Source organism: Oncorhynchus kisutch, linkage group LG27, assembly GCF_002021735.2.
Source record: "Oncorhynchus kisutch isolate 150728-3 linkage group LG27, Okis_V2, whole genome shotgun sequence".
In the NCBI taxonomy this organism is placed as follows: domain Eukaryota; kingdom Metazoa; phylum Chordata; class Actinopteri; order Salmoniformes; family Salmonidae; genus Oncorhynchus; species Oncorhynchus kisutch.
In genome coordinates, this window is record NC_034200.2 from 36,801,763 (window position 1) to 36,824,452 (window position 22,690).

The window sequence follows — 22,690 nt, forward strand, 5'->3', positions numbered from 1 at the left end:
TACGGTGTTTCCTCCGACACACTGGTGCGGCTGACTTCTGGGTTAAGTGGCATTATGTCAAGAAGCAATGTGGCTTGGTTGGGTTGTGTTTCGGAGGACGCACGGCTCTCGAACTTGACCTCTCCCAAGTCCGTATGAGAGTTTCAGCGATGAGACAAAACTGTAACCATCAACTTGCCTACCTGGTTAAATAAAGGTAAAATAAATAAAAAATAAAAAAATATAATTAAGTCTATGATTTGAGAGAGCAGTCTGACTGAGCGGTGGTAGGCACCAGCAGTCTCGTAAGCATTCATTCAAACAGCACTTTACTGCGTTTGCCAGCAGCTCTTCGCAATGCTTCAAGCATTGAGCTGTTTATGACTTCAAGCCGATCAACTCCCGAGATTAGGCTGGCAATACTAAAGTACCTATTAGAACACCCAATAGTCAAAGTTATATGAAATACACATGGTATAGAGAGAAATAGTCCAAAAATAACTACAATCTAAAACTTCTTACCTGGGAATATTGAAGATTAAAAAGGAACCACCAGCTTTCATATGTTCTCATGTTCTGAGCAAGGACCTCAAACGTTAGCTTTCTTACATAGCACATATTGCACTTTTTGTTTATTCTCCAACACTTTGTTTTTGCATTATTTAAACCAAATTGAACATGTTTCATTATTCATTTGAGACTAAATTGATTTTATTGATGTATTATATTAAGTTAAAATAAAAAAGTGTTCATTCAGTATTGTTGTAATTGTCATTATTACAAATAAATAAATAAAAAATTGTTTTTTAAATCGTCCGATTAATCTGTATCGGCTTTTTTTTGGTCCTCCAATAAATCGGTATCGGCGTTGAAAAATCATAATCGGCCGACCTCTAGTTACAAAGCCATGCTGTAGGTCTTGGTCATCCATATTGTGAATGTTGTTAGTAGCCAACTCTAACTTCCACAAGGATATTTAAAAAACTCAGTGTTTAGTATAAAGCACAGGCCAAGTTAGATCCCACTGATTGAAAATTCACAGTTTTCTTTAACTTTCTTTAAAATGAAGGCTTGCATGCTATTGAGAACGCACTTTCATCCACACCATACTGTCTTTCAATAGACGACACTGTCAAACTAAGGCATAAGGTGTCCAAAGTCAAAGCAGGACATTTGATACAGTACTACAGGGACCAATGTTTTCTCTATACACTGGAGGGGGTGGATGGTATTATGGTGAAAACTGGGTGGGTTTGTAATTCAATTCTCTCTAAGGAACAATGAGACAGTGCAGTGAATCCTGTTCTCACACTTATTCACACAGCCGTTCGGAACCCATCCTCAGAAACTGAAAAACACTTGGTTGCCTCAGGTAGAAACCTGATGTGCTGTAGCGTCTCCTATGACTGAATTAGTTGACTGAGTTACCCTGTTCTTACGTGAAGCAGAATTCTCTAAGTTTGCCATTCCTGATACAGCTGCCTATTTTGTGATTGTTGGGCCTTTGTACAGTTCATTGCTGGGCCTATTCCCAGTTGAGATAAGCATGCGGAACTCAGACTTTCATGTGAATCATTAATTGATGTGAAATGGAAGACATCGGGCCTACCGAGTGGTGCAGTGGTCTAAGGCACAGCGGCGCACAGTTGGCCCAGCGTCGTCCGGGTTAGGAGAGGGTTTGGCCGGCAGGGATGTCCTTGTGCCATCACGCACTAGTGACTCCTGTGGCGGGCTAGGCACAGTGCACGCTGACACGGTCGCCAGGTTTACGGTTTTTCCTCCGACACACTGGTGCGGCTGACTTCTGGGTTAAGTGGCATTATGTCAAGAAGCAATGTGGCTTGGTTGGGTTGTGTTTCGGAGGACGCACGGCTCTCGAACTTGACCTCTCCCGAGTCCGTATGAGAGTTTCAGCGATGAGACAAAACTGTAACCATCAATTGGATACCACGAAGATGGGGTAAGAAAAAAAAGAAATGGAAGACATTGAAACAAGACCAATTGACCTGAGAGTTCTAGTGACACTGTCTCTCCAGAATGGTGGTGACCAGTAATGGCCCTGGCCTTTGTCCAATCAAACCCTTTGCGAGAGAACAGGATGTGTCTGGGCCCACCAGTGGATTGATCTGTATTGTATTACTGCGATCGAAGATCTATGTTGACATAGTCCTCCATTAGTCAAGTTGTTTGTGACTGTGGTGGCTGGAGTGCAGTTGCTTTGTGCTGCTGCCGTTTCCCATAGCCTTCTGTAGCGGTAAGATCATCGTTAGAACCATCTTACGATGTATCTTTAGTAGCCAAGCTGTTTCCCCCAAAACCATCATTACTAAACGCTTGTTATTTACCAACCACCTCGTACCTTCTACGGGTGGTCTTTTTCCAAACTTTGTGGCCCTCTGATTGGTGCAGCGGTCTAAGTCACTGCAGCTCAGTGTTTGAGGCATCACTACAGACACCCTGGTTCGATTCCAGGCTGTATCACAACCGGCCGTGATTGGGAGTCCTATAGGGCGGCGCACAATTGACCCAGCGTCGTCCGAGTTTGGCCCAGGGTAGGCCGTCATTGTAAATAAGAATTTGTTATTGACTGGACTTGCCTAGCTTAAATAAAAGGGTAAAACATATATTTTTTTTACAAAAAGAACAGCTAAGTACATCGTTATGTGCTTTTTCTGGCTCAATGTGTTTCATGATGTGTGACAACATGTTCCCAATCTGTGATTTACTGCATTATTATAGGGTAAGCGTCATAAGTCGCTCTCAATATTTGCAGCCAGAAGGTGATAATATCTCTCTACGATCTGATCCGTCGTCAGTATTGTGGAAAAATTCTAATGTTAAGGTAAGATTTGAATGGGGAAAGCTGATCTGAGAGCAGCGCTGCTTTTCTTTCGATCCCATCGGTATCGACACATGGTATACCGACGCACTCGGCGAACGTTCTCTCTATCATTCCACTGTACTGTATTTCCATATAACCAAGTTTACATTTAATTCCGTTTGTGTTCATTTGGCACACAGAAACAAATTCGCAGACGACCGCCACAACAAAACAAGCAGCAAAATCCTCAAAAGTTGTTGTAAGAATGCACACTGTCAACAGAGATTGGTGCTTATTATCGGATGTATTAGGTTACGGGGGGCTATAATGTTAATGATATGTTAGAGAAAGACCCCACTTAAAGATTCAGAACATGAAAAATCATATTTGTCTTGGTAAAACGTATTTTATAACATAACGAAGTGAAATTTCCCCACCAAAACGCATTTTCACCCACTCTGGGTAAAGTGGGTAAACACCCTACCTACTTTTTGGATTCTTATACTTTCCAAGTGGGAAACTCATCCATCTACAATGAGTTTCCAAGTCTGACATTTCAGAGTTTCCAAGTTGTCTTGAAAGCGGCAACAATATGGGCTCTGTCAGTGAACTCAATAGTTACTTCCACTGGGCTGGCTGCCTGGTGTTCAAGCCCGTGCATTCATCTACTAAAGTACTTCAGATGGTGGTGTAACAGTATAGCTTCAGTCCCTCTCCTCGCCCCTACCTGGGCTCGAACCAGGGACCCTCTGCACACATCAACAACTGCCTCCCACAAAGCATCGTTACCCATCGCTCCACAAAAGCCACTGCCCTTGCAGAGCAAGGGGAACAACTACTTCAAGGTCTCCGAGCGAGTGACGTCACCGATTGAAACGCTATTAGAGCACACCCCGCTAACTAGCTAGCCATTTCACATCGGTTACACTGGCACTCGGCCAGACTAAATGCAGGACTAGGCCAGACTAAATGCAGGACTAGGCCAGACTAAATGCAGGACTAAGTGCCTGGGGTAAGTCTGCACTGACAATTTCCAAGCCTCAATGTTTAGATCCTTGCCAGTGAACATTTCTTCTTTTGCCAAGATAATCTATCCACCTGACAGGTGTGGCATATCAAGAAGCTGATTAAAACAGCATGATCATTACACAGGTGCACCTTGTGCTAGGGACAAAAAAAGGCCATTTTAAAATGTGCAATTTTGTCACACCACACAATGCCACAGATGTCTCAAGTTTTGAAGGAGCGTGCAATTGGCATGCTGACTGCAGGAGCTGTTGCCAGAGAATTTCATGTTAATTTCTCTACCATAAGGCACCTCCAACACCGTTTTAGAGAATTTGGCCTCACAACCGCATACCACGTATAACCACGCCAGCCCAGGACCTCCACATCCAGTTTCCTCATCTGCGGGATCGTTGGGAGACCAGCCACCTGGACAGATGATGAAACTGAGGAGCATTTCTATCTGTAATAAAGCCCTTTTGTGTGGAAAAACTCATTCTGATTGGCTGAGCCTGGGCCTGGCTCCCAAGTGGGTGGGCCTATGCCCTCCCAGGCCCACCCATGGCTGTGCCCCATGTGAAATCCATAGATTAGGGCCTAATAAATGTATTTAAATGAACTAATTTCCTTATATGAACTGTAACTCAGTAAAATCGTCGAAATTGTTACATGTTGCGTTTATATTTTTCTTCAGTTTACAGTATAAAATCGCTTTTCCCGCCTTGACAATTATCAAGTAGACAAGGTGGTGTCAATTGTCAAAGATTAGAATGGCAGTTAGACAATTGTTTAAACTCACCGCCAGGTTTTCTCATATGCATTTTTGTTATGAGCACACACTGCATTGCTCGCCTCACAGCCTACCGCCACTGCACCATCGAGAGCGTCCTGACAGGTTGCATCACGGCCTTTGCGATAATTGCTCTGTCCACGACTGCAAGGCCCTCCAGCGGGTGGTAAAGGATGGCCCACTGGTCCCGGTACATCACTGGGACCATCCTCCGACCCATCCATGTACTCAAACCGGTGCCTGAGGGGGTCCCGCTGCATCATCAAGGACACCACACAGCCCCAGCTACGAGCTGTTCATTCCCTTACAGTCGGGCAGACTGTATCAGACGGAGCCTGAGGTCTGATACCAACAAGCTCAGATACAGTTTCTATCTACAAGCCATCAGAATGCTGAACACTTGAACTGGACTGACCACCTGCACCTTAGCACACATGCACTCACTCACTCATGTACACACGCACACACACACACACACACACACATACACACACACACGTTTATTTATTATTGCTAAATTCTGCACAATTTAAACACTTGCACTCCACCCCCCCCCCCCCCATCCCCATCCCCAAAAGGTGTAAATATTGAACTATAAATTGTGCCTTCCTGTATTATATTTATGCAAAAAAATATATATATATTATATTCTACTGAGACATTTACTTTGTGTTCGTATTCTTTATCTTGCATTATTTCTTATTGTTGTTGCATTGTCGAGAAGGCATTTCGTTGGACGGTGTATAACGTTATAACGTTACCATGTGTATCCTGTACATACAACTTCATTACATACAACTAATACAACTTTAAACTACCTGTAGATCTCTGTTCCTCTCTCTCTCTCACGGCATTGCTCCCTGGCGAGTCGTGTTTGGCTGCCTCTTTCTTTGAAACTCTCCAGTTCCTTATGAAAACTTAACATGGGTCGCTAATTTTGTTTTTATTCTTCTATTCTCAATTGACCATATTCTAGCGTTGCTTGCGTCGGCTCGAGCAGACGTCATCCACTCAACCCTGCTTTTTTTCTACGCGTTTATGCGGTCAACCCACTCTTAAAGGCACATGTCCCTAACTCACGTTTTGAACCTGAACTTGGTAAAGTACCGAGCTAAACGTACACTTGCACCACTGAAAATACATTTGACTGCGACTGCACTTCCAAATACAAAACAATGCTGAATGCAAATTAAAAAAAATTTATTTGGTGTCTGACTTTGCTGTCATGCACAGCCAGTGTTTAAAAATATATATATATATATGAAAGACAGTATCGACTTCATCGCAAGCTGTAATAGGGGTTTCACAGATGTGTAATACTGTAAATAAAACGTGTAGAAAGAGCATGTGTTGGTTGTACTGCGGCTCCCGTATTTTGAAGAGATGGCTGTCACTGCTTTGCTGCATGTAGTTTCTCTTGTATGTTGTATTGCTCTCTGTCGCCATCAAGTGGTGCTATAATGACAGTATATTAAACTGCAGGGCCAGGCAATATGAAGATGAAAATTCTAAAGGACTGAAGTGGGCATCTCCAGTTTTGGAGGACCATAGCGTGCACAGGCTGCTCCTGCCCAGTTAACACCTCTGTCTCTGTGTGTCAGTTCATGTTAGAGTGGTCTGTGTTTGTGTCCCACATGGGCTAGCAGGGCTGGATTAGTGACGGGTTCATTGTAATGACTGGACTGGAATTCATGGAACGGATCCAAACATGTGGTTTCCATATATTTGATACCATTCCAATGACTCCATTCCAACCATTACAATGAGCCCGTCCTCATATAGCTCTTCCCAGCAGCCTCTGCTGTAGAGGCCCCCCATTGCACTACTTCCGCCCTACACTGAGTTACAGTTCATATAAGGAAATCAGTCAATTGAAATAAATGCATTAAGCCCTAATCTATGGATTTCACATAACTGGGAATACAGATATGCATCTGTTGGTCACAGATACCTTGAAAAAAAAATGGGCCTCAGGATCTCGTCACAGTATTTTGGTGCCATCAATAAAAAATGCAATTGTGTTCTTTGTCCGTGGATTATGCCTGCCTATACCACAGGCTTCACAGCCTTGACATCAGCAAACCGCTCGCCCACACGACACCATCTGCAGTTGTGAAGCCGGTTCGACGTACTGCCAAATTCTCAAAAACAATTGAGGTGGCTTATGGTAGAATTCTCTGGCCAAAGCTCTGGTGGACATTCCTGCAGTCAGCATGCCCATTGCACGCTTCCTCAAAACTTGAGACACCTGTAGAATTGTATCGTGTGACAAAACTGCACATTTTAATGGCCTTTTATTGCCCCCAGCACATGGGGCACCTGTGTACCCTTGATATGCCACACCTGTCAGGCAGATGGATCATCTTGACAAAGGTGAAATGCTCACTAACAGGGCTGTAAACAAATTTCTGCACAAGATTTGAGAGAAGTAAGCTTTTTGTGCCTATGGAACATTTCTAGGATATTTTATTTCAGCTCATGAAACATGGGACCAACACTTTACATGTTGCGTTTATACTTCTGTTCAGTGTAGTTGCCATTATATATTTGGTCAAACATCTTCCAACACTACAACTTTTTTTGTTTCTTAAAAATCAAACCCCTCTTCCAATTCTTTTTTTACTACACTGACATTAGTCTCCTTGTCCTGTCGTCAACTATATTTTACCAATTCCCTTTCAGACAGTAATGAGTTACCGGTACATTCTTGAAATTTTACACACAAAAAAAAAAACGACAAAACACCTGTGTAATGATTTATTGCAGCAAACACAGGAGACAAGCAATTTCGCGTAGTCCTAAACTAAAGAAACTCCAACATCCAATAAGTCGTCTTTCCAAAATATGCTACATATCGTTTTTCCAGGCTTTAAAAATTTATTTAAGTACCCACCAAAGGGAAGCGATTTAATCCAATCCTCAAAAACATACATTGTAGGACATTTTCTATCATAATTCAACAATCAATACACCAATTACACCTTTGTGGGGCATCACAGTTTGGCCAACACTTTATTCAGTATGTTAATTTAAAGTTAATCTGATTGTAGCATACTTTCCAGTTTAGAGTGGTTAAACGTAAACTGCCAAATAGCCATTTCAGTGTGGTAATCCCTGACAATTTGGTTCATGGAATTTTGACTCTGCCAATGTGACATGACAACTCAGGTCTACCTGTCGAGCAGACGTGTATGATGGTCAAATATTTATATGATCAGTAAATTGTGTCCCGTAAACAAATAAATAAAAAGTTTAAGAAATTCTTTGTCTGCTGTGTAAGTTAGGAAGTTGTTCTAGACATTTTTTTGTTATTTTCCAACAGTCATAATCAAGCCTGTTTATAACCTATGAGTGTAATAGTATAGGGTAGACTTCTCTCAAAAACAATGACTTTGGGCTTAACGCTGGAATCCGCAGTTGCTACATCCATTTTGGACTTAAATTTAAACAAAAATTGTATATACACCAATTGAATATTCAAGAATATCAATTTTGAATGCCTTATTAAATGAGCTTAGTTCAACTGGCATACCCCATCTGAACCCAATATATAAGCTTGTTTTACTCCAATGTAAAACAAAGAAAAATTGAAAATACTGTATAGCCTCAAAACATGGTTAAAACTCTCATTTTGATATCATGAATCAGGGGTGTCAAACTCATTCCACAGAGGGCAGTGTCTGCGGGTTTGTCGTTTCAATTTAGTTCAAAGATAACCAGGTGATGTGAGTTTTACTAATTAGCGACCTTGATTCAATCAATCAAGTACAAGTGTGGAGCGGGAAACCTGCAGACACGCGGGCCTCCACGGAATGAGTTTGATAGATGTCCTGGAGTCAGCCCTTGGATCCATAGCTCTATCTGAATTTAAGAGTGGTTGCATTTCTCCAGGCCCATCCCCCAGCATTTCTACTAACACAGAGTAAAAGGAAAATAAGAGTTGGCTTAAGGACAACAAAGTCACCCTTTGTTGTCGTTTCAACAGCGGATTCTAGCTTTAAGCTAACAAAATGAGACTTTCAAAACGCATCCAAATTATACTCACACATCTTAAATCAAGAACTACGATGTCTGCAAAGTATTGATAAAGCAAAAACAATATACACCACAGAGAAGACTTCATTACGCCAGGATTTCTCTACATTAATTACCATTCACAACATAACAAGGCACAGATAGCCTAAGCCCCTAATGAGAACAGAATGTACAGCAACCCCAAAAAAGGGAGAATAAGAAAAAAAACATGTAACTTGGTAACACTTTATTAAAAGCCTGCAGTGGTTATAATGCATTGTAGACTTGTCATAAGAATGTTTTCTGATTGGTTTCATAAATGATCCGGACAACAAAAAAAAAGTCCTACATAAACAGAAAGCATACTATAAGTCTTAGAATAAGACATTATAAAATGGCTCATACATGCTTATAAGTAATAAAGCATTATACTTCAATGCAGGCTTTATGTTAAGTGTAACCGATACTGTCATACGAACAGAATCATACAGGAAATAAGATCCAGGTCTCAATCTTTTGTGAAAACATTAAACCCTTTTGACGACAATCGGTCAGTCTCAGATTTAACATTTACCCAATCAATGGATGTTTCAGGTTCACACTATCCATTCCTTATGGATAGTCAAGAGGAAGAACAGCACCTGGTAGAAATCAAATACTAGCCGACTAGAGTGACACGGTTATAGGGGGTTGCGACAACATGACAGGGAACGGCAAGCACCGCAAAAGATGCGGACGCAGACATTATATACACAACATTATGGGAAACACTGTTCCCGATAATAAATCACATCCACCCTACAGTGAAATATGGAGGTCACTGCCTCCGATACGGACACGCTGGTAGACAAAAACTACCTTCTTCTTCACATTATGGAAGACACTGCTCCCGATAATGTTTCAGGATGAGAAAGTGTACATTCACCAAGAGACCTGTACTAGAAACCGCCTTGAGTTTTGTGTTAATCTAAAAAGGCAATTTGGGCTCCTGAGTGGCGCAGCGGCCTAAGGTATTACTTCTCAGTGCTAGAGGTGTCACTACAGACCCTGGTTCGATTCCAGGCTGTATCACAACAGGCCGTGATTGGGAGTCCCATAGGGTGGCGCACAATTGGCCCAGCGTCATTAGTGTTTGGCCGGGGTAGGCCGTCATTATGAATAATACTTTCTTCTTAACTGATTGCCGAGTGAAATAACGGTTCAATTATTTATTAATTTTTTTAGGAAACAAACTTTGGTTGTGCTGTTTTCAATGTATTTTGAACATCTGTTTGAGATGTAATTCGGGAATATATTAACGGCTAACTCGCAGTCGGTTGTGAAGTAGGTGACTGAATGGACTGAAGTATGGGCTGGTCTCTAGTATGGGTTAGTCGGTCTGACAGGTACACTTCCATAGCAGATGCTGCTTTGTCATTTCGACAGTATTACTGTCATAATTATGGAAGACACTGCTCCCGATAATTATACATGTTTAAAAAGTAGTTATTAAAAAAAACACACCATTTATAGTGAACCCTGTCACTGATAAATAAACAAAGGAAATAAATAGACCTTTTCAGTGCCATGTGGTGAAGACCCTTTCGCCCCAGGTTTAAAAGTCCTCGCTATTGTATTCATGTCAGCAGGAGGCCATTTTGAAAGAGCTCATAAGCGTGGTGTAAGGTACATGTTGCTTGAGGCGTAAAAAACAAAGGGCTTGAGCCTTTAGGTCTCAGGACAACTGAACATCAGTAACTAGGTTAGATGGTCTCACTTTACATGGTTCAAATGACCCTTCGCTAAGCCACGCCAACCCATCTATGGCAAAAAAATAGTTTTTCAAACTTTATTCAAATGTATAAATATTTGAAATATGCACCAGGAATACTTGCTACTGTGATTCCTGAAATATAGACCCTGTTGGAGTATTTTTTTTAAATCCAAAATTATATAAATTTTGTTTGCTAGTTTAGCTAGCTCTGTCGCTGACCACCAACCTTGCTAATGCTAGCTAAATTGTTTTAGCTAGCTAGCTTGGTTTTTAGCTTATACTGCTGTCGACATCAGGATATGGTTTGAGGGCACCAAAAGTGATTATAGCTTTAACTGCATGCCGACAATGATTTCAGAGCCATTCAGTGGCTAGCTAAAGTACAATTTTTTTTTACCAGGTTCCCCTGAAGCAATTGTAATGGCAGGCAACCACAACAGGGGTAGTCACAGTCAGTCTAATTTCATTGTGTATTCGAAAACACAGTTTGAGATCATTGTGAGGGGATTTCAACAGTGGTTGAATGGAGAATTGGGCTTCCCGGTGGCAACAGTAACCAAGGCAGGCAGGGCTCAGTGAAGGGTCAGGTCAACAGGTCGTTATCAATAGTGTGTCAAATGTGGCGAAGCATTCGATTTGAGTGCAGCGTCGCTAAAACCATTGACAACTATATGTGCCGTTTAAGGGAATTGTTAAATCAATATTATAACTATTTAGGTTAATAATATCACCACTTCTTGAAGAGCATAGTCAGAATACCACATTCATGATTATTTCACATTTAGCAGTCACTGCATGCTTTCTCATTGCAAGTAAACATCCATGTATCATGTCGTTTAAGATACGTGAGGGAAGGTAGCCTAGCCATTTGGCATGTAGCTAGCTAAAACTCATTTAGCTTGCTTCATCAGAGATTAGGCTTTAGGAAAGAGCTAAACACACATCCATACGCACACGTTTAGCCAACTGTACAAACCTCCGACCGGTAGCTTGCAACGTACACATTACATATGTGTGTGTGTATATATATATACACATATACACACACATATATATGTGTATATATATGTATGTGTACGTTGCAAGCTACCGGTCGGAGGTTTGTACAGTTGGCTAAACGTGTGTGTGTGTGTGTGTGCGCGTGTATATACATACACACACACACACACACACACACACACACACACACGTTTAGCCAACTGTACAAACCTCCGACCGGTAGCTTGCAACGTACACATTACACCTGCAAATGTACCCTTCTGCTGCTTGACAAGCAGAGGCCACAAAAGATGGGGAAATTAACCTTAACAACATGACAAGAATGAGTGGCTAACTTTTTTTTTTGCACTTAAAATATCGAATTAATGGTGGCCAATATTGAGGGATGTTGAGAGGCTTGCCCTCATGTATCTGAAATTACGTTTACTGGTCATGAAAAGCATGCAGTTACATGCTGTATGCAAACAGAGTTCAAATGTGCTCAATTGGTTGCAAGGGAGAAATAAAATAAAAATGTACTTTTGTAAGTTCTGACTATGCTCTTCAAGGAGGGGGATTATATTACAACCAAATAGTTAAAAATTGATTCAACAATCCCTTGAAAAAAGGGCACGCAGTTGCCCATGGTTTTAGCAGAGCGGTGGTCTCCTCGCCGCCAAGCAAGCAAATCCAATAGTGACCTTTTATTGATAACGATCTATTCTGTGTTACTTTCTGAACTGAATGTAAATTTAGACCCATTTGGCAACAGCTCTCAGACCAGGTCTTTGTTCTAAAGTTTTCAGCACCTTAATCTCTATAAAAAACAGCCCAGGTTTGAATCCAATGTAAAGTAACAGTGTAGAAATAACAGCGGTCTCCGATTGTAAATTATTTTTTTGTAATTTTGTTCATGGGTGGTAATAGTACCATAATAACCTTTCTGTTGTAATCGCAAAGTACCTCTTGAGTTTACACACACAATTTAGGTGTTTGTGACCTTGGATATTGGGCCAAAACTGTGTTATTGCCATACTAGTAAGTACTGTGACATAGGCCATTAGTCATTCGTATTTAGCACCAATATAAATTCAAATACGGCGTTAAGAAATGCATTTCAGTTTTTTTTCCCCTCGCAAGAGTGATAAATGGCTTTTCACTAATTTCACAAACAAGTGAAATTTAAGGCAGTTGAATTTAAGTGTCATTTTTTGGGGCCTTGTGCGGAAGGTAAAGTACAGCATATCGTACTGATGAGTTGCAATGCATATGAAAAAAAAAAAGGTTGATTTATTGATATCGATACAGAACACTTCCATTTAATTTTCCTGAATGGTTGAACCTAACTGAGGGTGCCTTGAGCGATGGCTATATTGGGTGTTTTGTTTAATAGGACATGTCGAGACCGGCTTAGATCATGTTATCTGTGGACCAGACTTCCCCCGCCAGTGAGTTGGCGCAGCCCTGGATGGTCCAGGTTGCCAAAGCAAACTGAATCCGGAACAGATCAGCGTTGGCGTCTGAGTGGTCAATCTGCAGGGCGTCCAGGTGGTCTGACAGAGCCTTCAGGGTGTGGGAGCCGGAGCCCACCAGGATGTGGCGGAACGGGGCCTCTCTGGGAGACACGTATGGGGACAGGAAGTCCCTCTCCACCTACAGGAGGAAGAGGAAAGTAAGGTAAATAAAACAGAAGTGTTTCAAATGTGTCAGTATCGTCCTACACCCAAGGTTACACGATGAGCCGTGTGTACCCAAGGTTACACAATTTTTTTAAATTAAATGTATTATTTCAACTTTATTTAACCAGGTAGGCCAGTTGAGAATAAGTTCTCATTTACAACTGCGACCTGGTCAAGATAAAGCAAAGCAGTGCGACAAAACAGTTATACAAGAGTTACACATGGGATAAACAAACGTACTGTCAGTAACACAAAAATAAAATCTGTATACAGCGTGTGCAAATGAAGTAAGGAGGTAATGCAATAAATAGGCGAAGTAACTACAATTTACACGAGTGATATATGTACAGATGAGGATGTACAAGTAGAAATACTGGTGTGCACAAGAGCAGAAAAACTAAAACAAATATGGGGATGAGGTAGGTAGTTGGATGGGCTATTTACAGATGGGCTGAGTACAGCTGCAGCGATCGGTAAGCTGCTCTGACAGCTGACGCTTCAAGTTAGTGAGAGAGTTAAGTCTCCAACTTCAGCGGTTTTTGCAATTCGTTCCAGTCATTGGCAGCAGAGAACTGGAAGGAAAGGCAGCCAAAGTAGGTGTTGGCTTTAGGGATGACCAGTGAAATATACCTGCTGGAGTGCGTGCTACGGGTGGGTGTTGCTATAGAGACCAGTGAGCTGAGATAAGGTGGAGCTTTAGCTAGCAAAGACTTATAGATGACCTGGCGCCAGTGGGTTTGGCAACGAAAATGTAGTGAGGACCAGCCAACGAGAGCATAGAGGTCGCAGTGGAAGGTAGTACATGGGGCTTTGGTAACAAAACATATGGCACTGTGATTGACTACATTAAGTTTGCTGAGTAGAGTGTTGGATGGTATTTTGTAAATTACATTGCCGAAGTCAAGGATCGGTAGGATAGTCAGTTTTACGAGGGTATGTTTGGCAGCATGAGTGAAGGAGACTGTTGCGAAATAGGAAGCTCGATTCTAGGTTTAACTTGGATTGGAGATGCTTAATGTGAGTCTGGAAGGAGAGTTTACAGTCTAACCAGACACCTAGGTATTTAGAGTTGTCAGAATATTCTAAATCAGAACCGTCCAGAGCAGTGATGCCAGTCGGGCGGGCAGCGATCGGTTGAAGAGCATGCATTTAAGATCAGTTGGAGGCCACGGAAGGAGTGTTGTATGGAGTTGACGCTCTTTTGGAGGTTTGTTAACACAGTGTCCACGGGCCAGATGTATACAGAATGGTGTCGTCTGCATAGAGGTGGATCAAAGAATCACCCGCAGAAAGAGCGACATCATTGAGAAGAGAGTTGGCCCGAGAATTGAACCCTCTAGCACCCCCATTAGAGACTGCCAGAGGTCCGGACAACAGGCCCTCCGATTTGACACACTGAGAAGGTACGGTGGGATTCGAAATGGTCGGTGATCTGTTTGTTCACTTGGCTTTCAAAGACTATAGAAAGGCAGGGCAGGATGGATATAGGTCTATAACAGTTTGGGTCTAGAGTGTCTCCCCTTTTGGAGAGGGGGGTGACCGCAGCAGCTTTCCAATCTTTAGGAATCTTAGACTATACGAAAGAGGTTGAACAGGCTAGTAATAGGAGTTGCAACAATGGCGGCGGATCATTTTAGGAAGAGAGGGTCCAGATTGTCTAGCCCAGCTGATTTGTAGGAAATCCAGATCTTGCATCTCTTTCAGAACATCAGCTGTCTGGATTTGGGTGAAGGAGAAGCGAGGGGGGGCTTGGGCCAGTTGCTGCAGAGCTGGAAGCCAGGTGGAAAACATGGGCAGCCGTAGAGAAAATCTTATTGAAATTCGATTATTGTGGATTTCTCAATGTTTCCTAGTCTCAGTGCAGTGGGCATCTGGGACTTTAGTGTCCCAAAACTTTTTGGATGAACCATGTGGAGGCTATTAAATGTAATTTATTTTTAAATTAGGCTGTAATCCAGTCTCCCTATTGGTGTCATCATTATTCAAAATACTTTCAAAAGGAACATGTGTACATCAGGATTGGTCAATTCCATTTCAGTTCCAGGCAATTCAGGAAGTACACACATTTCAATTGACATATTCTTCAGTGGAATCAGGTTTACCTTCTGAATTGACTGGAATTTAAAATGGACCCCAATCCCGATGTACATGACATCCACCGTGCCTTCAGAAAGCATTCACACCCCTTGATTCCGCCCCCCCCCACATTTGTTGTGTTACAGCAGGGGTCTAAACCTTTTCTAGAGAGCGACTTTAAAATAAAATTGAAACACTTTTCTTTTAGCTTTTCTCCTCTGAAATTCTTCCCCAGTTACACGATACAGTAGTGCACTGGTTTCTTTCAGTAAACCTGGTGAAATAATTGTTAATAAAGAACTAAGGTGGGCCCTCCCAAAATTTAATTTTATATTTTCCCAAATTATGTTTCTTTTTTTCACACTTAAAATGTCAAATTGTTCAAAAGAGAAATAACTAAAATTTGATGTTCCGAGTCCATTTCAATGCTTAAATCACATCATATTTTTTATATTTTTAAGTAGAAAAAAACAAACTAATTTAGTTGCGCATCTGGAGAGTGAGGAATGTGCAGTCTAATGTGCCGGGCTAGCGATGCTTCTGTACTGCTGCTCATTCTATGGCAAAGTTTGAAAATAACTAATTAGGTACATTTATATATATACATATACACACACACATACATATATATATATTTATATATATACACATACACATATATATATATATATATATATATATATATATATATATATATATATATATATATATATATATATATATATATATATATATATATATATATATATATATATATATATATATATATATATATATATATATATATATATACATATACACACACACACACATATATGTATATATATATATATATATATGCACATATACATATATATATTTTAAAAAGTGTTTTATTTTTCATTAATATTTGACAAATTTTAGATTTTTTTGTCCACGTTGACAGAGTATTTTTTGTGTAGGTTGTTGTCAAAACAAAGACCAAATCCATTTTAATCCCACTTTGTAACAAGATGTGGGGGAAAAAAAGTCAGAAAGTGTTCACACCCCATGAAGGCACCGTAACCCTGCCGTAAGCAGTCCAATTCCAACAACAAAATAATCTCAACACTTAAAAGCACGCACACTCATGATGCGGTCGTTGATGTTCCGGCACAGCTCTGCGTCCTCCAGGTTACTATTATCGATTTCAGTGGCCAGGCTACTGGCGGCTCGGCTGTAGGAGCCCGTCGCAGATATCAGCCACTGGACAGACAGCGACTTAGGCAACAGCTGGGGCTGCATCTGGAGATAACAAAATTAAGATCAAAAGGAGAAATGAGAACATAGACAAAACAAGCACCGGGATCAAATAGAGGTCAATTTGAGACAGATTAAACAATGCACAAAACAAATCCTAGACGGGTAGACATGGCGAAAGGAAAACTAAACTTAAAATTATAATTCTGCCATCAAGTTCACATTACCAGACATGTCCTTTTCCCCACTTGCTGAGCAACTCTGCACTGCGATGAAATTAAGCAGATCGGACTCTACTTACACTCTGCACTGTTTTGATCTTGGAGTTAATGGCGAACACGTGGGTGCGGATCTGGCGGGTGTATTTCTCCACATCCAGGCGCAGCAGGTGGTCGTGGACCAGCCGCAGGGCTATTCTCCCGGCAAACTGCCCTGCGGACACCGCCAGCTTGGCTACCTGGTTGGACGTGGCACCATACAGCTTGTCGCGTGTATCATCCAGTGTCCCGAGGAATGGGTATTCCTCACCCTGAGACACATGGTGGTTAAAGGGTAAAGAATGTCAACAATTACAGGTAGAAACCGAATGCTAAACAATGACTGGTATTACTCAAAATGTGTTCATAAAATAACGAGAGGTAGTAGCAAAAACATTTGTTATATTGTCATAGAAAGAGAGAGTTATCGGTCATATTACAGATATTTTTTAAATGCAAAGCCTGATGGAACGAACAGTGGAATCTGACAGGAATGGGATCAAGGACCTAATATTTGTGGTTCCCAGGGGCCATCTTGGATCAGAGGATTTGGAACGCTTCCCTGACAGGACCTGATTCTCCAGGTCTGAGGAGGACCTTCTATAACAGGGGTACTCAAGTACTATTTGAGAAGGTCTGGTTACACAAATTTCCTAGATGGCGAAAGGTCCGGCTGGATATTGTCATTCATCAGAGTAGTAACAAACCCCACCCACCCACCTTGCAACCCATGTAAACTGTTCACACCCCTGTTGCTGACAGACTGAAAATGTTGGAGTTTTAAAGTTAAATGACCTGCAATTCAACACATTTGTCCGTTTATGATACCAGGGTCCCGGCCCATATTGACCCTGTTGTGGGTCCGGTTCCGTACCGCGGTCTGACAGTTGAGTATAAGGGTTCTAAAATGACTATTTCTATGTGTATCATGGTGTACTGCGGATACCATTATGTAGGCCTTGTAAAGGCACTTTTCACAAACTGACCTCTGTGGTGAAACGGAATGAGACGGATGGGATGCCGGAGAAGGTGATGAAGGGATAAGCGGGATCATTCAGCCTCAGAGGCTCCATGCTGTTAAAACATAAATAACACAAAAAAACATGACTAGACAATCATACAAATATGGTGGTGAAAAAAATGTTCCCCAATTCTATAAGCGATTCAATTAACTTCAATGTGGGATCTGCTTTAGAATAAAACACTTGACACGTTGAGCCACACACTGTTATGATCTTCCCAAAGTCCCACTTACACTGCTGCCTCCCAGTTGAGCCCGGGGACTGCAGAGTAGAGTGTACTGGAGTCACTGAGAGTGTTCACCTGTAGACAAGAGCAGCACAGGTTTCAAAACATCTCAAGGACACGGCTTCATAATGAAACGAGAAATCCTGTCAGATGATCTGCTGCTACGCGAAACTAACCTCCCGTAGCGTTCTCTGGATGAGTGTGTTCATTAAAGGGCTGGCCGAGGCTTTGAATGTTGGGAAACCTGGGGAGAGAGACATTGTACAATTCAAGAGGAAACCATTTCACCTTATTACTTTAGGTTTTCAATGTATAACCTTTGCAACTGTAAACTGTCATTGGCACGAACCCAAACAACGCATTCTGTGTACAGAAATCAAATACACTATACATGCCTGTTACAACTCCATCCAGGTTGATGTAAGAGAAGGCTTTCATGTTCAGAGAAGACAAATAACCCTGAAAACAGAAACGAGTTGAGACCAATTAGGTATATAAACCCTGGATTACTGATGCCATGTATTGGCCAATGAGAGGCTTTGAAACCACCGGTCGGCCATATTGGCATTTCCTAGAAAGACCGGTTTCCATGGGAATAAATGGAATTCTACAGCATTTCAATTAAAATGTTTCTTAGAAAAAGAAAAAAAACATTGCATTAATTTAAAGTATTTTTGTTGTTGTAGGAGGGACATTAACATTACGGGCTCTATTTTAACTAACAAAAATGGTCAATCTAAGCGCTGACGGTAGCGCTATTAAGTCAATCCAAAATATTTTTGTTATTATTTTCACAGCCGTTATTATGAGCGCAAATAGCTAGCGGTGGCGCGAAAGGGCTGGGTTTTGATGAATAAATAAGTCGTCGGTGCGACGAGTGTCTGGTCACTACCCGACCAATCAAGGCGTTCCATGGCTTAATACTACAATTTGTTGGTCTTCAGTTCAGTAGGTTATTGTCAGTCTGCATTATCAAGTGCAATTCAGCTGGGGGCACAGAATATTCTTGTCCTAGTCCATTGTGGATTGATACTACAGTTTAAATAGCATAGGCTACAGTAATGAGTGATAGCAACAGTAAAAAAAATGTTTTTAAGTTGTGTAGTCAACATTGTTGTATTTGGCGTCAAAGAGTATATGCCTTTAACCACTTCTCCTCAGATACATATATTTTTTTAAATACTAGGCTTCTGTAAATTGTATTGTAGGTGTGAGGCACGTTATCAATAAGCAGGTGTTATAGACTGCTTAAAATATTTAATACCTTATGAATATTTAATACCTTTTTCGATATCTGTATGAACACAAGATTCAACAACTGAGACATAAGCTGAACAAGTTCCACAGAAATGGAATGTGTCCCTGAACAAAATCAAAAGTAGCAGTCAGTATCTGGTGTTGCCACCAACTGCATTAAGTACTGCAGTGCACCTCCTTATAATGGACCGCACCAGATTTTTCAGTTTTTGATTTGTTAAAAAAGTTTGAAATATCCAATAAATGTCATTCCACTTCATGATTGTGTCCCACTTGTTGTTGATTCTTCACAAAAAAACACAGTTTTATATCTTTATGTTTGAAGCCTGAAATGTGGCAAAACGTCGCAAAGTTCAAGGGGGCCGAATACTTTCGCAAGGCACTGTATATATATATATATATATATATATCTCTTATTTACATAAGTAGACGCACCCGAGGCAATACATGTTATAATCCCCTTTGGCAGTGATTACAGCTCTGAGTCATTCTGGATAAGTCTAAGAGCTTTGTACACCTGGATTGTACAATATTTGCCCACTATTCTTTTCAAATTTCTTCAAGCTCTGTCAAATGAGTTGATCGTTGCTAGACAACCATTTTCAGGTCTTGCCATAGATTTTCATGTTGATTTAAGTCAAAACTGTAACTAGGCCACTCAGGAACATTCACTGTCTTCTTGGTAAGCAACTCCAGTGTAGATTTGGCCTTGTGTTTTAGGCTATTGTCCTGCTGAAAGGTGAATTCATCTCTCAGTGTCAGGTGGAAAGCAGACAACCAGATTTTCCTCTAGGATTTTGCCTGTGTTAAGTGCCATTCCATTTTTCTTTATTATCCTGAAAAACTCCCCAGTCCTTAACAATTACAAGCATAACCATAGCATGATGCAGCCACCACCATGCATGAAAATATGAAGAGCAGTACTCAGTAATGTGTTGTATTTGCCCCAAACATAACACTTTGTATTCAGGACAAAAATATTTTGCAGTATTACTTTACTGCCTTGTTGCAAAAAGGATTAATATGTTTATTATGTACAGGCTTCCTTTCCTGTGTTTGAAATTAACTGCTAGACTGAGGGACCTTACAGATCATATGTGTGGGTTACAGAGATGAGGTAGTCGTTAAAAAAAAGAATGTTAAACTCTATTATTGTAACTTATGTGCCTTGTAATTATTATAATTTTTTAAAAGTTTACTCCTAAACTTTAGGCTTGCCATAAAAAGGGATTGGATACTAGACATTTAAGCTTTTTATTCATTTGTAAAAAAAAAAAACCTAATTCCACTTTGACATTATGGAGTATTGTGTGACAACAAATATCAATTTAATACATTTTAAATTCAGGCTGTAACACAACACGATGTGGGAAAAGTAAATTAAATAAAAAGTAAATACTATCTAAAGGCACTGTATATAAATCATTGGTTGAGACACATACGAGTAAAAAACAATTGTTCTAAGGTTTGAATTGGTATCAAGTGCCGTTCTTACCTCCAACCACTCGGTGGCACCAACACTCCCATACTCTCCAGCACTCCAGCTGGCAAAAACGATGCTCCTCCTGGGCTTGAAGCCATCTGTCAGAGGGGGGGGGGGAAAGAGAGGAATCATGAGGACGAACATCATTATCGCCATCATTCACAGTTGGTTGCCTCCTTAGAGGCTATGGGGATATTTTTCTTTTGTATTGTGTAATCGTTCCATTTTTCCCCCCACTATATCTGTACTGTAAGTCATGCATGTAGAATACAGTGCATTCGGAAAGTATTCAGATCCCTCAACTTTTTCCCACATTTTTTTACATTACAGCCTTATTCTAAAATTCTAAAACATGCTACATTTTTTTTTGCTTACTTATTTAACACAATTATAATAATCACATTTACATAAGTATTCAGACCCTTTGCTCAGTACTTTGTTGAAGCACCTTTTGCAGAAATTACAGCCTTGAGTCTTCTTGGGTATGATGCTACAAGCTGGGCACACCTGTGTTTGGGGAGTTTCCCCATTTTTCTCTGCAGATCCTCTCAAGCACCGTCAGGTTGGATTGGGAGCGTTGCTACACAGCCATTTTCCGGTCTCTCCAGAGATGTTCGATCAGGTTCAAGTCCGGGTTCTGGCTGGGCCATTAATTGGCATTCAGAGACTTGTCCTGAAGCCACTCCTGTGTTGTCTTGGCTGTATGCTTAGGGATCGTTGTCCTGTTGGAAGGTGAATCGTCACCCCAGTCTGAGGTCCTGAGCAGGTGTTTATCAAGGATCTCTGTACTTTGCTCCGTTCATCTTTGCCTCGATCCTGACTAGTCTCCCAGTCCCACTGAAAAACACCCCCACAGCATATTGCTGCCACCACCATGCTTCACCGTAGGGATGGTGCCAGGTTTCCGCCAGACGTGATGCTTGGCATTCATGACAAAGAGTTGAATATGGCCACTCTACCATAAAGGCCTGATTGGTGGAGTGCTACAGAAATGGTTGTCCTTTTGGAAGGTTCTCCCATTTCCACCGAGCAACTCTAGAGCTCTGTCAGAGTGACCCTCGGATTCTTGGTCACCTCCCTGATCAAGGCCCCTCTCCCATGATTGCTCAGTTTGGCCGGGCGGCCAGCTCTAGGAAGAGTCTCAGGGTTTCCAAACTTCTTCCATTTAAGAATGATGGAGGCCACTGTGTTCTTCGGGGACCTTCAAATGCTGCAGACATTTGGTACCATTCCCCATATCTGTGCCTCGACACAATCCTTTCTTGGAGCTCTACGGACAATTCCTTCGACTGTGGGAACTTACATAGACAGGTGTGTGTGCCTTTCCAAATCATGTCCAATCAATTGAGTTTACCACAGGTGGACTCCAATCAAGTTGAAGAAAAATCTCAAGGATGGTCAATGGAAAAAGGATGCACCTGAGCTCAATTTCAAGTCTCATAGCAAAGGGTCTGAATACTTGTTTTTAATTTATTATAAATTAGCAAACATTTAACAAACTGTTTTCACTTTGTCATTATGGGGCACTGCGATGTCATTATGGGGCACTGCGATGTCATTATGGGGCACTGCGATGTCATTATGGGGCACTGCGATGTCATTATGGGGCACTGCGATGTCATTATGGGGCACTGCGATGTCATTATGGGGCACTGCGATGTCATTATGGGGCACTGCGATGTCATTATGGGGCACTGCGATGTCATTATGGGGCACTGCGATGTCATTATGGGGCACTGCGATGTCATTATGGGGCACTGCGATGTCATTATGGGGCACTGCGATGTCATTATGGGGCACTGCGATGTCATTATGGGGCACTGCGATGTCATTATGGGGCACTGCGATGTCATTATGGGGCACTGCGATGTCATTATGGGGCACTGCGATGTCATTATGGGGCACTGCGATGTCATTATGGGGCACTGCGATGTCATTATGGGGCACTGCGATGTCATTATGGGGCACTGCGATGTCATTATGGGGCACTGCGATGTCATTATGGGGCACTGCGATGTCATTATGGGGCACTGCGATGTCATTATGGGGCACTGCGATGTCATTATGGGGCACTGCGATGTCATTATGGGGCACTGCGATGTCATTATGGGGCACTGCGATGTCATTATGGG

At 41.5% G+C, this 22,690-nt stretch overlaps 2 protein-coding genes across 4 annotated transcripts in view; both read right to left on the reverse strand.

Annotated features, from left to right (window-relative positions):
- The window catches only part of LOC109871850 (activated CDC42 kinase 1), a 106,646-nt gene extending 101,054 nt beyond the window's left edge, over positions 1-5,592 (reverse strand). Inside the window, exon 1 of the mRNA XM_031806797.1 lies at positions 5,414-5,592. The gene's annotated coding sequence lies outside the window, so the exon portion shown is untranslated. The remainder of the gene's footprint in view (positions 1-5,413) is intronic.
- A 1,745-nt stretch (positions 5,593-7,337) lies between these two features.
- LOC109872237 (transferrin receptor protein 1) overlaps positions 7,338-22,690 on the reverse strand; it is a 30,460-nt gene continuing 15,107 nt past the window's right edge. For all 3 annotated transcript variants that reach the window (XM_020463403.2, XM_020463402.2, XM_031807276.1), the window contains exons 11-18: positions 20,571-20,656; positions 18,214-18,277; positions 17,995-18,062; positions 17,826-17,893; positions 17,557-17,644; positions 16,615-16,842; positions 16,200-16,358; positions 7,338-12,993 (exon numbers count right to left, since the gene is read on the reverse strand). In XM_020463403.2, the coding sequence (XP_020318992.1) occupies positions 12,751-12,993; positions 16,200-16,358; positions 16,615-16,842; positions 17,557-17,644; positions 17,826-17,893; positions 17,995-18,062; positions 18,214-18,277; positions 20,571-20,656 (1,004 nt within the window). In that variant the 3' untranslated portion in view covers positions 7,338-12,750. The remainder of the gene's footprint in view (positions 12,994-16,199; positions 16,359-16,614; positions 16,843-17,556; positions 17,645-17,825; positions 17,894-17,994; positions 18,063-18,213; positions 18,278-20,570; positions 20,657-22,690) is intronic.